The 15,666-nt window shown below is 47.2% G+C and overlaps 1 protein-coding gene across 1 annotated transcript in view; it reads right to left on the bottom strand.

Annotated features, from left to right (window-relative positions):
- The window catches only part of LOC138453321 (ribonuclease H1-like), a 971,047-nt gene that overhangs the window by 549,131 nt on the left and 406,250 nt on the right, over positions 1–15,666 (bottom strand). The window contains exon 5 of the mRNA XM_069606029.1: positions 986–1,040. Within this exon, the coding sequence (XP_069462130.1) occupies positions 986–1,040 (55 nt within the window). The remainder of the gene's footprint in view (positions 1–985; positions 1,041–15,666) is intronic.

Genomic DNA, 15,666 nt, shown 5'->3' with positions numbered 1-15,666 from the left:
ATGCTGGTGTCAATGAAGAAGTTTAAGTCATGATATCAGGCATAGGGTATGAAGCATCTACAAATAAGCTATCTGGAACCCACAGTTATATGTTCTATTTAAATGCAGAACCCCCAAGTCCGCATTGGCCTTGGAAAAGCCTCAGTACCTAACTGCCCTGGACATCTCAGAACATGAGAGTGATTCTCTACACCCCAAGGCTTCCGTCAGGGTGCAAATACCATAAAAGCATTTAAATAGGAAATGGAGTGAGCGTGCTGCATGTGCCCAATTTCCCCATTAAAAAAATCCTGAAACACAGATGGCTGCTGCCTTGGAAGACAGAAAGGGGAGTGGGTCCCTTTTCCATTTCCATGGCTGGACAGCAAGCAGTCTGGACGACGAGGGCTCGGAGGAGAAAGGGTAAGTGGGGTGGGTTTGAGAATGTGGAATTCCTTGGTGGCCTAGGGGGAGGTCGACTAAGGATGGCCTGAAGACTTTGGGTGGAGGGGAGAGGAGATAATAGCTGACAACCGGGGGAGGTGCTCAATTGGCAGAGATAAGTCAGGCAATAACTGATGGATTCCCACTGCATTACAGACCAACTGACTGGTCAGACGCACTCCCACCTCCACCCGCCCCTCCAGGTGGGAATGTGTAAAAATACACACAAAAAAAACTTTTAAAAACCTGAATTGTTATCATGAGAGCTGAAAAAGATGCGTTTAAAACTTTTCAAATATCTATGAAGTAAGTTGAACAGAATGAAATTATCAAGAAAAAGGTCAGCTAATGGGGCAAAACAATGAAGTAAATCTGAAAGATACAGTATACACAGGGCTATTTACACATCTACATGACAAAAAACGGGTTTAATTCACTTCATGCTAAGTTTTGAAACCAACCGTGACAAATACTTCTGATTTAAAAAGGGGTTCTGTTCAACACGCAACTTTCTAATCTACATTTTCTTATTGAAAGCATATATGGTTAATTTCAGACATACCTGTATTTCTGCTCTTTGGTTAGTTTGTCTTCCAGGGAGCCTATCTCCAACATTTCTGTGAAAATAATAATAACAATAGACATATGCCATTCAAAAGGCATTCACATTTAATAATGAACACATTTAACAGTAGTGAATCCCAAAAACCACTGTATTTTTCATTAATGTATAAAATGGTCAGCAAAACCCATCCAACATACCGACACTGGATGACATTGTTCAAGATACTCACTGTAATAGGTATGGTACTCAATTTCAAATTGCCCTTTAATGAGCACAGGGAATAGTTTCCCCTCCATTTCGATATTTTAGAAAAAAACATATGGTGCCTTTTGAATAAAAAACAAAATGAGGCGAAACACTATACTTCCTCTCCCCGTGTATACAACAGATCGCCACTTTTCAACAGCATTTTTCACTTTCGTATATCCGATCCCAATTTACACATACATACATTCTCAATAGTGGCGTCGAATTGATGGAATGTTCGAACTGGTGACTATACATCGAACAATTCCTAGTCATACACATGGTATACGCAAAATTGACAGAAGGTATTAGCAAAGCCAATACATTTAGCTTTTGTTTAAACACAGTATGGGCATTTGTCAAGCATTAATCATTTTCAAGTTACTGCTATCCTATGCCTTGTTACTGTTCTGCAATTCACAGGTATTTCTATCAAATGCCACCGACTGTTGTATAAAACTTATGTACTAGCAGCATTTGCAGGGATAGACATCAAACGCCAAGGTACTTGTTGCCTTGGCCAATTTTAGTGAAACTTTTTTTTAAAATTTATTTATTGTGCTTAGTTCATAGTTTGAACTTTTTGCGAAAAGGCAACAACAAACACATGAGAAAACTAAATGGAATAAAATAAAAAGCAGCCAAGTATGTCGTAAATTAGGTCATATAAAACTACACAAATACAATAAAATAAGGGGACGGAATATAAGCATCTCTTGCCACTTCCGCTTGCAAGAACAAAAAGGAGTTCACAAGAACCTGCCGCCATGTAGTCTAAGAGGGTTGCCTATCAATAAAACAGGTTACAAAAAATGTAAACCTTTGTCTAATACAGTCAGTTCCCGAGTGTTTTTCTACATAAATTCGGGGAAAGGGAAAGAAATAAAAAAGGGAAGATGAAGAACATATTCTCACTTCATTATATTACATCAGCACCAAAATCTAATATGGAATTCTTGCCAAAAAGTCAAACATACAAATGCTAGATCAGACTCATGTTAAATAACATTTCTAAAAAATGTGTCAGATTTAATTTACAAGAAATTTGACGACCCTCAAGCATATTCATCCAAAGCATTCCAAGTGAAGTCGTCTTAAAGGCTTGAGTAAATTTGCTGAGGTATTTTAATCTCAGCTTGCCCAAGGCTGGGCTTTCCATGGCCAAATAGAATAAAGACTCCAATACCCTAATTTTGCAGACAAGGCAACACCTTTCCAGATGTGGGATACAGGTCCTCGTGCCAATTATTTCATAGGAGGGGAGAAGATTATGTCTGATTTTTAGAAAATGTCTTCTCTAACCAGCATCAGGGAATTTCAATAAGTATCGTGGAAGTTTGAAAAAAGGTTTGCATTCTGGAATAATGTAATGATGGTATGAAAGCTGCCAACACTCATTAATAGTTCGTACCCAATCCATTTCCCATATCTTTTTCTTTACCTTCCCAGGATTCTCTTGAAGCAAATTTAAAGTAGCACCCAATTGCTCTAAAATCTCCAATTATCATTGTGGGATATATTTACCCACTCAGCTGTACTCCCTTCCATAACCAAGCTGCACTTCATCAGAAGCAGCAAAATGGCTGCGCTGGCTCCTGTGAGCACCCTTGTATCACAGCAAAACTGTGTTTTTCAGCTACAAAAAGAGGGCTGCACCAGCTTGCCAAGCACATATTGGGCAGGATGGAACAAGGGGGCACACTGGGAAAGCCTGCCGGAGTGGTCTAACATGTACAAAAGAAGGGGAGTGAAAAAGCAGCGCCGCTTTGCTGCAAGCCCAAAGTTCCCATCTGCAAAAGGGAAATATTTCATTTAAAAATGATGCCGCTCTAATGCTCTTTTTCCTCTGTTCCTCATCACAATACTTTTATTAATGAGACCTTGCCATGCTCATCCACATTCACATTGTGCTCCAGAAGGAAAGAGCCGTATTCCTGAATGAAAGGCTGTTGTTCAGATCTGAAGAAATCAAAAGAAGCTTTACTTCAGCTACACGTGAAACGCTTTACTCTTTGGCTAAAAAATGTCAAGGATCAAGGCGTCAAAAAGTCCCTGGCTCTCTGGGCCTATGTCAATTTCAGTGCATCTGTGTTTTAACAAATTGCTGTCTACAAGAAACTAACTCTGGCTACAAAACAATGTGGGAATTCAGAGGGAAGATCGAATTTGTAAGGATAATGCCAGCAGTCACCACATGTTTAAAAGGTACTTTTGCAAAGAAAGAAAAATACTAAAAGTGTATGTTGGATAAGGTCCTGCCCTTATCTAGCAATGTGAAGGAGTTTTGCGCTGTGAAACATAGGGGATGTTTTATTCAACAGGCTTGTTTTTGATTCAGGACAAAATAGAAGAAAATAAAGGAATTAAACTGCATTGGATGGCTTTTGCAAGCTCCAGAACAGGTTTTTCCTGTTGGCAAATCTAAGGCTTCACCCAAAAGGGAACCACCATAAACTTCCAGGACACTTGGCCGATAAATACTAGGTTGGAAAACTGACTGACCAAGACAAAGAAAGTTCACATACTCATCAGACTTCCGTCTGGGCTGAGGCCTCTTGCAATAGAAATTCTGGGACAGGAGTATGTGAAAAAGAAAATCACAACTCCCTGTGACTTCTACAAGAAGCTTCAAAGAAAAACTCCATGACAACCCTGGGCTAATGAGGGTAGCCTGGAAAGGCATGACCATATTTGCAGGACAATGCAAACCTTTTGGTTTAAACAGCTCTTTTATTAAGAAACTTTTCAGGCTTATCTTTGCAACCAGACTTTGCAGGAATGTAAAAAGTTACAGTTTTAATGTAATTTTGTGGGTTTTAATTTAAGACATTGTAGCCTTCACTCCCATATTGGGAATAGAAATGGCAGAGAATTGGGTATTCCGAGGAAAGTGTACATGATGCCAATGTAAAATGTAATACCGACATGTCTGATGATAAACCATACACACATGTAAAGTTAAAAAAATTTAGACCAAATATTTCATACTAAAAATTACAAAATTATCAGAAGGGCAAAACAATGTTTTACAAATTGTAGAGTTGGACTGGCATGTTCTGCATAAAATATGTAACCTGCTTATGTAATTTGTTAAAAGGCCCCAACTGTACAAATGTGCCATTTGTGGTAAAACAGGATTTTAGCTAAAGTAACTGTGGGAGGTTTTGGACAATGTAAAACTTGCATCATAAATCTGACATTATGCTCTTGAAACCCAACCAGTTGAGAGGAAGGCGGTAACCATCACTCCTGGTCAATCCAGTGGTTTAGAGGCGTGCTTAGCTTAGCCTGTCCTACCGTATAGTTCTATGATATGACCATGCTCTATAAAAAGGGTGGCTGACAAAACTCTGGACAGATGCTTTCCTGAATTTCCTGCGCCTGCGTTCCTGATCTTCTACATTCATCTTGCCAGATTCCAGATCCCACTGCAAAACCAAAGCATAGCTGATTCCAGATTCCAATGCAAAGCCAAAGCATAGCTGATTCCACTGCAAGGCCAAAGCATAGCTGACTATCCCAGCAAGGTCTCAATCCAGGAATCCCAATAACCAAACCGAAAAACTGTGGTATTTTTTTGGGGAAGCATCCCGAGATCAGCCTGGCTTTTTGTCCACTAACTGCATGCCCGCCGTGACCCGAGCCCGGGAGTCCAGAACATGGTTGACTGTTCCTAATCCCAAAATTAAGAGCAGACTGTGAGTATCCCCCATCCTATAACACAGTCTACCCCATCTTGACTTTTGTCTTTGTTCCACTCTATAAGTAACCCTATCCATAACCTGATAACTTGTCTAGACTGTTCTAATTTTATGTGCACTCTGTTCTTGTTTCATAGTGTTAGCACACTTTTTCCTTCACCTTATCTTGTAACTTATTAGTAATATTTGGAGTAATTTAAATTAATTCCCACATAGATCAGAACCCAGCGGGAAAGGTTGACGTCACAAATCAATCTTTGAACGTACCGTGGCTTTCTTTAACAATATAGTCTAAATAATTTAGTTTAAGTAAAATTTGCCTTTCATTTTTAAAACCGATTTTTTCTTTTGAACTGCTCTATTTTCCTAAAAACGAACCTCATTCTACCTTCCAAATCTCTCAATTCACCAGGTATAGCCCTCCTTTCACTTCTGTAGTGTCCCTGTGCAGTGCACCCATCACCCTGCCCAAAAACCGCATTCTGATTCAGTGTTTTTCACCCATTTTTTGAAGGAAAAAAAAAACGTTTTACATTTAAAACTGCAAACTAGAAAAAATTCAACTTTTCCATGTGTGAATTCGGTTGCACTGGGTTTTCATTTTCAATGTGCTTTGTGAACTGTATGCTTTTGGTGATACCTTACCTTATGGTTGATGGTAATATAACATCCCTGATACTTTGATAAATTATATGTATATCATTAATTAAACACACATTGTTTGTCAAAATCCGAATGTTATTTTAGGCCTTTGCAAAGGGTTAAAAATCTGTTTTTGCCTCTTATTTTGTGAGGGAAGGTCAGATTTTGATTCAGTTTGCTGCCTCTTATCCCCGACTACCGGCTGCTTCTTTCTATCCCCTCAGAGTTCGATTATTTATGGGTTAAGGGAACATTGCAGGGGAAACCTTAGCTTGGGTGCTATCCATCCTAATTCAAAAAGTATTTCTATTCCTTTTTTGCTTCGGATACGTTTTACTAGAAGGTTTACCAAGTGCATTGCTTCCATTTCAATTGTCATTATCACCCCATTGGTGATTGCCGCCCAATATTAAAATGTGTGATTTTTGTGAACTTTAGCACCACATCCCAGGCTAAGACCAAGTGTCCTGTTCCAATGTGCGACGCCCGATTGGAATCAACATCATGCGTAGTGTCTCCATACATGGTTGTCTAGGACCCTCTTAAATATTTGCTGAAGCGATTTGTCTGATATATTGGATACATTACTCACTGTAATCATATTTCTGATGCTTGTATCTGCTTAAATTCACAGGCTCTGGATAGTCTGACATCTAGTGGTAGTCACAGAGTATTACAAGATTTGTTTTCTAAACTCAAAAACGGACGTCAACAAGGCGAGTTAGTAATACTATCCCTAGTGTGACGTGTAGAGTACCCATGGTCCTTCACGCGTCGAGGTCCGTCAGATTGTTTGCATAAGTGTAGCACAAGTACAGATGTGATAAAGCAGAAAACAGTGATAGACCAGAAAACCTCTATGCACCTTTCACTCCAGAAGCAAAAGAAGGGTGGGCTGGGCGCATGTGAATTTAAGCAGATACAAGCATCTGAAAGAACAAGTTACTTTCTTACCTGGTAACGTTCTTTCGATGGGATGGTCCGACGACGTATTCCATATCTATGACATGTAATCACCACAGCTGTGCTGCTTCGGAAACTTTTTCGGCGTCTGCGTCCTGCGTCGATGACGTCGATGCGCCGCCGTCGAGGACCTCCTCCGACGTCCGACGTCATCCGATGTGATAAGTAGGACGCACGACGCCAGTAGCCTCAGTTGTAGTTTTTTCCCCCAGAACGTGTGACATTAGTCAACCGCCAGTCCGACACAAAGCCTTGCGGAACGTAAGCTGCAATCGCAACAGAAATTCTGCAGCGGGGAAGGCAGGGTGGGAGCGATATGGAATACGTCGTCGGACCATCCCATCGAAAGAACGTTACCAGGTAAGAAAGTAACTTGTTCTTCGAGGGGATTGGGTCCTCCGACGTATTCCATATCTATGACAGACTCCCAAAGCAGTACCAAATCAAGGAGGAGGGAAAGAATTTAGAAACAAAATTTAGAATAGCCAATCAAATAGCAGAGCAAAGGACCGCCTTGCCAAAGGCCAGATCCTGCCCTCTGATGGAATCGAGGGAATAATGCCGTACAAATGTATGTACTGAAGCCCAGGTGGCAGCATCACAGATGTTGCGAATAGGAACACCCCTCTGCAGGGCAGTAGATGCAGCCACGCCCCTGGTAGAATGGGCCCGCAAGCCAGCCGGTGGGTCCTTACCCGCCAAGCGGTAACACTCCGAGATGGCCAAAATAATCCAGCGTGACAAAGTCTGTTTCGTCACAGCTTGCCCCAAGCGCTTACCAGCGTAACCAATAAAGAGTTGATCGTCCACTCTGACCCGGGACATGCGAGAAACATAAAAGCTCAAAGCTCTCCTAGGATCAAGCCTATGGAGCCTCTCCTCTTCCTTACCAGGATGCGGAGGAGGATAGAATGCCGGAAGAACAATCTTCTGGGCCAAATGAAATTCCGTCACTACCTTTGGAAGAAAAGAAGGACGAACTCGAAGGACAACCCTGTCCTTGTGAAATACAGTGAAGGGTGGCTTAACAGAAAGTGCCTGTAACTCACTCACTCTGCGAGCGGAAGTAACCGCAACTAAAAACACAGTTTTCAAAGTCAACAGCCTCAAAGGGCAAGAATGTAAAGGCTCAAACGGAGCACCCATAAGAAACCTAAGAACAAGGTTTAAATCCCAACCGGGCACCAGGAAAGGCGACGGAGGGAACACATTAGTGAGCCCTTTCAGAAACTGTGAAATTAAAGGGATTTTAAAGTAAGAACATTCTTCAGATGAGCGCTTAAAGATGGACAGCGCCGCCAGGTAACCTTTAACGGTACCCACTTGCAAGCCCCTGTGGGCCAAAGAAAGCAAAAAGGACAGAACCATGGGGATGTCACATGCAAAAGGATCCACATTCTGAACTCTGCACCAGTCGCAGAACTTACGCCAACGGCAACGGTACAGAGACTTAGTTGCGGGCCTTCGGGCCGAAAGCAACACCTCCATCACGTCTTCAGGGAGGTCCCAATCCTTATACCTCAACCTTTCAGAAGCCAAGCGTGAAGGTTGAGGGATCCGACCTCTGGATGGAGAACCTGACCCCCCTCCCGTGAGAGCAGATCGTCTCGGTAGGGAATACGACGTGGAGGGCAGATGGACAAGTCGAGAAGGTCCGGGTACCACGTCCTCCGAGCCCACGCCTGAGCAATGAGGATCATCCGGGAACCGAACTTCCGTAACCTCCGCAGCACTTGCGGGATGACGGGGACTGGAGGAAACGCGTACAGCAGCGGGAATGACCACTCCACCACAAACGTGTCGCCTAAGGCTCCTTTCGGAGGAAATTCCCGCGAGCAAAACCTCTCGCACTTCCGGTTGACACTGGAGGCGAAGAGATCCACTTGAGGGGTCCCCCAAAGGGCGAAGATCTCCAGGAGAATCTCCTGAGCCAACTCCCACTCGTGAGAGATCGCGCTCTGCCTGCTCAGAGCGTCCGCCGTCACGTTTTCGTCTCCGGCCAGATGAACTGCCGAGATCGAAACTTCCTGCCGGATGGCCCAGAACTCGAGCTGCATCGCCTCCCTGCACAGAGGAAGTGACCCTGCCCCCCCCTTTTTGTTGAGGTAGTGCATGGCCACAGTGTTGTCCGTCATGATCAGGACAGCCTTTCCTCGCACAGTCGGCAGAAAAGCCTTCAGGGCTAGCCTGACGGCCCTCAGCTCCAACAGATTGATATGGAGTCTGGACTCCGACGGAGACCAACGACCGCTGACTGTCAGCCCGTTGGCATGAGCTCCCCATCCCGTGAGGGATGCATCCGTCACGATCGTCACCTCCGGCCAGGGTAGCCAAAATGGAGCCCCCTTCATCAAGTTGCCTTCGACGGCCCACCACAGAAGGTCCCGGGCGACCGAGGGCGGCACCTGAACCGGGTCCGACATCCTGCCGGAGGACTGCGACCATTGCGTCTTGAGTGCCCACTGCAAAGATCTCATCCGCAGGCGAGCCTCTGGCACCAGAAGAATGCAGGATGCCATGAGGCCGAGCAACCTCAAGAACTCGAACGCCGGGAGCGTCTGGGCATGCTGAAACTTGTGCACCATCTGCTGAATGTGAAGAGCCCTCACCTGGGGAGGAAAACACTGCCCCAGGGAAGTGTCGAGCACTGCTCCGATGTACTGGAGCCTCTGTGTTGGCGTCAAATGGGACTTCTTTAAATTGAGGGAGAAGCCCAGCCTGTGAAGGGAGTGGCAGGCGACGGACAGATGATCCAGGACTTGCTCGGGAGAGCTCCCCCTGATCAACCAATCGTCCAGGTAGGGGTAGACGTGAATCCCCCCTTGCCTGAGATGCGCTGCCACCACCACCATGAGCTTGGTGAAAACCCTCGGGGCGGAGGTCAAACCGAACGGCAGGACCCGAAACTGAAAGTGCGAGTCGCCAACCGCGAACCTCAGGTACTTCTTGTGCTTGGGATGGATCGGCACATGGAAGTAAGCATCCTTGAGGTCGAGTGACACCAACCAGTCCTGAAGCTGAAGGGCCTGGAGGACTTGAGAGAGAGTAACCATCTTGAACTTGTCCTTCCTGAGGAGTTTGTTCAAACCGCGCAAGTCCATGATGGGTCTCAATCCCCCGTCTTTCTTCGAAATCAAAAAATAAGGGGAATACCATCCCTTGTTCCACTCCGCTACAGGCACCAGTTCTATGGCGCCTTTCTCCAGCAGGGCTTGAATTTCCTGCGCAAGGAGCGGATCCGGACACTTCAAAGAGAGGTTCCCCGGAGGATTGTCGCAAGGCCTGTGCCGAAAGGGAAGACAGTAGCCGTGGGTTATGATCTCCAGAACCCACACATCTGAAGTAATGGCACGCCACTCTACAAGATGCTGCGCCAGCCTTCCCCCAACCGGCGAACCATGGTACATGGCCTCATGACTGAGTAGGAGCGGCTGCGGCGTTACCTGAGGGCAAAGAGGCAACTGCCCGAGCGGCCTTGGCACCACGGGTACCTTGTCGTCCACCTCTGGTACCCCTGCGTTGGCCCCTTTGACTGCCAGCTCCTCTCGCTTTACCAAAGGACGAGTAATAGCGAAAGGAGCCACCCCTCCACTGCTGTCCCCTAGGACGAAAAGGCAGAGGTTGGCGAACTGCAGCGCCCAACGACTTCGCTGCAGCTTTTGAGGTCTGCAACCTCTCAAGGCTCTCGTCAGCCTTGCTGCCAAAAAGATGTTCACCATCAAAGGGCATGTTGAGGAGCCGGGACTGCACATCAGGAGCAAACCCCGACTTCCGCAACCACGCAAACCTGCGTATCACGGTGCTCGCCGCCATGGACCTACTGACGCATTCAGCTAAGTCCAAACCCGACTGAACGGACTCACACATGGCATCCTTACCATCCTGGACCATAGCAAGGAAACCATCCCGTTCGTCCCCTTCGGGAACATGTTCAGCCGCTAACGCAACACAGTTCCACAGAGTGTGCGTGAAACGCGACAAGGCACAAATGGAGTTGGCCGCCTGAAGCGCCATACCACCAGAAGAAAACACCTTCTTCGCCCAGCCATCAAAACGTTTGTCGTCCCTATCAGGAGGGATGGTAGGGTACGACGCCTGCTTTGCCGGCGCCGTGGCCGCCTGCACCACCAAACTTTCCGCAGTGGGGTGCCTGGTCAAGTAGCAGGGGTCGCCACTGGCTGGACGGTATTTTCGCGACAAGGATCTGCCCACTGCCGGGAGACTCTCCGGAGAAGTCCAAGCCGCCGCCACCCTACGCTGTAAAGCCATATGGAACGGCAGTACCGGGTCAGTTGGGGGACCAACATCAAGGATGTCCGTCAGATCATCCTGCACAAACTCCCCTGGGGGAGCAGACCATCCCAGATACTCAGACACCCTAGCCATAAGGCGCCGGTATGAGGAATCGGCATGGGAGCCAGGCTCAGGCCGACCAAATTCCACCTCCGGAGAGGTGTCCAGTCCACTGGCATCATGCAGCGACTGCCTCAAATCGTCAAATTGACTATGGCCCGAGACAATGTCATCCGGCACCTGACTAGGAACCAGGCCATCCGAATCCTCATCCGCCTCTGAAATATAATCCAAGTGGTGGAAAGGCACCCGAGAGTGCCTGCTCTTAACCAGAGCCTTCCTAGGGGGAACACCCGAGACACGGGGCACCTCCGACACGAAAGGCGTCGATGGCGTCGAGAGAATCGGCGCCGACGTCGAGAAAACCGGCAACGGCGCCGAGAGGATCGGCGTCGACGTCGAGGAAATCGGCGTCGACGTCAGATGCAGCGCCTCCCGTATCGGCGGCGTCGACACAGCCCTCGAAGCCGGAGCCCCGAGCGTGTCCCTCGACGACCTGACCGTCGACGGCTTCGACGACTTCCTCGGAGCCGGAGCCTCGAGAAAGCCTGTCGACGCCCTCGACGCCTCAGACGTCGATGACTTCCTCGAAGACATCACAGGTGCACACGGTCTCGATCGCGTCGAGGACCGGGACCTGGAACGGGTACGGCGAGAACGAGCCCCCTTGTCCGAACGGGACCTCTCCCGTGACTCGCGCCGACCACTCTTGCGAGCGGTGGCTCTCGACCTCTCACGGCCGACCCCACTCGGGGGCGCGGACGGTTGAGTACCCTGCGACTCAAGAATCGCCAACATCTTCTTCCCGAAGGAAGCCCATTCCTCCGGCGTCGCACGGCTGGTGGGGTAACCGACGTGCCGGGCAGAGTCCTCTGAAGAGGACCTGGAAGGCGACCGGTGTCGGCGCTTCCGAGAATGCCTCGAAGAGGCTGAGGAGTGGCGAGACCGACTCCTAGAAGAAGACCGACGAGACTTCCGACGATGACGCGGAGAGTCACCCCTCGAATCATCCGTCGAAAGCCCCGCCGACTTCGACTTCCGGGGCTTGGACACCCGACCTACCGACAATTTCTTCTTACGTTCGCGTAAGGCCTTGGACGTGAGCGACAGGCAGTCGACACAGTCATCCGTGTCGTGGGCCTCCCCGAGACACCAGAGGCAGGCATCGTGCGAGTCAGTCACCGACATCTTGGACCCACACTCCCCGCACTTCTTGAAGCCCGGACGCGGGGTTGAAGACGAAGTGGAAGACCTCGTCGAAGGAATATTCACAAACTAACAGGTTCGAAGAACCAGAAAGAACAGAACTCCAATGAGTCGAGGCTAGAACCGAGAAACACGAAGCAACACGTACGCGGAAAAAACGGAACTGAGGCTACTGGCGTCGTGCGTCCTACTTATCACATCGGATGACGTCGGACGTCGGAGGAGGTCCTCGACGGCGGCGCATCGACGTCATCGACGCAGGACGCAGACGCCGAAAAAGTTTCCGAAGCAGCACAGCTGTGGTGATTACATGTCATAGATATGGAATACGTCGGAGGACCCAATCCCCTCGAATATACGATTACAGTGAGGAATGTATCCCTTCTGAGGCTTGTGGATCTGCTTAGAACACATGCTCTGCATAGATTAGCGAGCAGTATCTGCCGAAAGAGGTGGGATGTGAGAAGGTACAGCAGCCTATAAAAGTTTTAGAACCGCTTTTCCCACCTGTGAATCTGTTTTAGAGCAAGTGTCTATGCAATAAAGCTGTGTGAAAGTATGAATGGAGCTCAATGTAGCAGCATTGCAAATGGCGAAAATGGCGTCTAGAGGGACATTTGCAATGAAGGCTAAGGTAGCTCTGGTACCTTTGGTAGAGTGAGCCCTTAGAGTGAAAGGTAAAACTCTTTTGGATAGGGAATAGCAGAGCTGTATGCACTTTGGAGATGGCATTTGATATATGATTGCCTTCTCTCCCAGGTGCTATGGAAACAAAGAGTTGGTCTATTTTCCTTAGGGGTTTAAGTTTCGTTCACATAGTACAAGACTGCCCTCCGTACATCAAGTGTATGGAGGCTTCTTTCAGCAGAGTTAGATGGATTTTGAAAGATGGTAGGAAGTTCTATGGCTTGATTAACAAGGAATTTTAAAATGAACTTGGGTGAAAACCTAGGGTGTGTTCTGAGGACAACTTTGTCCTCGTGGATTATGAAGTAAGGTTCTTGTACGGACAAAACCTGTAGCTCACTGACTCGTCTTATAGAGGGGAAGGCTAATAGGAATGCAGTTTTTTAAGTCAAATGTTTTAGGCTGGCCTTATGCATAGGCTCAAAGGGTGGACCCACGAGTTTGGAGAGCACAATATTAAGATCCCAACCCTGTGGAGTGTTGAAGATGGGAGGGTATAGTCTCTTTACCCATTCCATTTATGCTTTAATGACAGGAACTTTCCACCAGGACACTGTGTTCTGTGAAGTGGTGTAAGCAGGCAGAGCTGCCAAGAGTGCTTTGATGGACTTGAATACTAGGCCGGAGTCTAGTAGGTAAAGCAGGTAATGTAAAACGTTAGCTGGGGAACATTTACTTTGGTTTATGGATTGTGACCTGCACCATAGCACAAATCTCTTCCACTTGTTGAAATAGTGTGTGGTGTTGGGTTTCCGTGCCTCCTTTAGGATATCCATACACCGTTGAGGACGAGGGTGAAGAGATGCTCCCCTGTGGTGTGATAGCATGTCATAAGGGCACGGGAGCTTGAACGGGTTGCACATCGCAGTTTGAGCAGATGTGGAAACCAAGGTTGCTGTGCCCACATAGGAGCAACCAGGATTAGAGTAGCTTGTTCCTGGTGCATCTTGTGCACTATGCTGCTATGGAGTGGTGTTGGAGGAAAAGCATGAGCACATTTCCCTGACCAGTTCATCCACAGGGCGTTCCCCTTGGACCCTGGTTGGGGAAAACCTGGACGCAAAGTCTGGGCATTGCACGTTTAGGCTTAAGTCTAAAGGGGGATGGCCCCATTGGGAGAAGATTCCATCTAGAATATATCTGTTGAGTTGCCACTCGTGTTCTTCTGGTAGAGGGTATATGCTTAGAGTGTCAGCCAGAGCATTGAGTTCCTCTGGAATGTTTTGAGAGGTTAGGAACATGTTCTGCTTGAGTGCCCACTTCTATAAAATAGCCTGGACAGATTTGGAGAGTGTGTGCTTCCCTGCCTGTTTATGTAGAACATGGCAGTGGTGCCGTCTGAGGACTTGCACTGTTTGCCCTGAAAGGTTTGCTGAAAGTATTGAAAAGCCTTGAGAACTGCCAGAAGGAAATTGATGTGTTTTTGGGCAGTACTGCATGTCCACTGCCCAGGGGGTTGTGTGGTGGAGGTAGTATGCAACCCCCATCCGGCTCAACCAGCAACCCAGACACCAAATTACCACTCCTTATTACCTTCCACTTGAAGCCCAACACCAAATTCAAACTCCTAGGAGACATTAACTTAGGGTACAATGATATCTCTGACCATAAAGCCACCGCTTTCCACAATGCATCTTCAGAAATGCAATTCTCACAAATTGTCAACTCCCCCACCCATTCTAAAGGGCAAATCCTAGATTGGATTCTTACACTGAACACCACAGTCCACTTAGAAGAGATCCTTGAAATGTCTTGGACAGATCACTCCCTCATTAAATTCAACATCATGCTAACTAAGGTCACTAGTCCACCCACTACCCCACCGGCACCCATCCTAGTGAGAAATGCACGAAAACACACCCGAAAGTCTATCCCCCGTGCTAAATAAGTTACTTAATGGGCACCCCCTAGTGGACACCAACCCAGACAACATCGCTCTACACTACGCGTCTTAAATCAGCTATCGATTAAATAGCTCCTCTCAGACCCAAAATCCCAAAGCTAAAATGCAGCAACTCTTGGTTCAACAATGACCTCATCGAACTTAGAAGGAAAAAAAGGGCACTAGAACACCTCTTCAGGAAAAATCCCACCAGCAAGTAAGAACTTCAGCTAATTTCCATAGCCTACAAATTGGAAGTATTTACCCAGAAAGCCAACTCACTGAACTTGCGCATCACTAATGCCTCCTCAAACAGCAAAGAGCTATTCTCCATCATTAGAGAATTAGAAACTCCCATCCCCCCCCTCCTAGCCTAGCTAAAGTGAACAAGGAATGGTGTACCACCACCCAGGACGCACTAGCCTCTAAGATAAACACACTTCAAAATAAAATAGCAATGCACAGGAAACCTTTGACACCCACTTCTGAGTCAACTATGTTAGCTTTGACTCACACCACAACTAACATCCCAGAGTTCCATTTCCTGCCAGTGAACACAGACCTGGTGCTCAAAACCATAGCCTCTCTCAAACCTAACTGTAAGCAAGACAGTTTCCCCGCCAAACTAGTCAAGGAATGTGCCCCCATACTTGCGCCCATCATCACCAATTTCATCAATGCCTCATTTAACGCTAGCACCATACCAGCCAACATCAAAGAAGCCTGGGTAACCCCACTCCTTAAGAAACCATCATTAGACCCCACTACCCCCACTCATAGGCCCATCACCACAGTCCCCTTTCTACTCAAAATCATAGATAGAATTGCATACACACAAGTCCAATCCCATCTCGAAAATAACCAGCTGCTAGGGGAAAGACAATCAGGCTTCCGACCGAGACACAGTACAGAGACAGTTCTACTGGATCTAAAAAACCAAAATGGGTTGGCCACCAGGGGGCGCACAGATGAGTTTCAACTCTGTGTGAGCTCCCCAC

Source organism: Ambystoma mexicanum, chromosome 4p (genome assembly GCF_040938575.1).
Source record: "Ambystoma mexicanum isolate Mex_15411 chromosome 4p, UKY_AmexF1_1, whole genome shotgun sequence".
Lineage (NCBI taxonomy): Eukaryota > Metazoa > Chordata > Amphibia > Caudata > Ambystomatidae > Ambystoma > Ambystoma mexicanum.
Note: the sequence above shows the minus strand (reverse complement) of the source record. Positions and strands in the feature narration are given on the sequence as shown.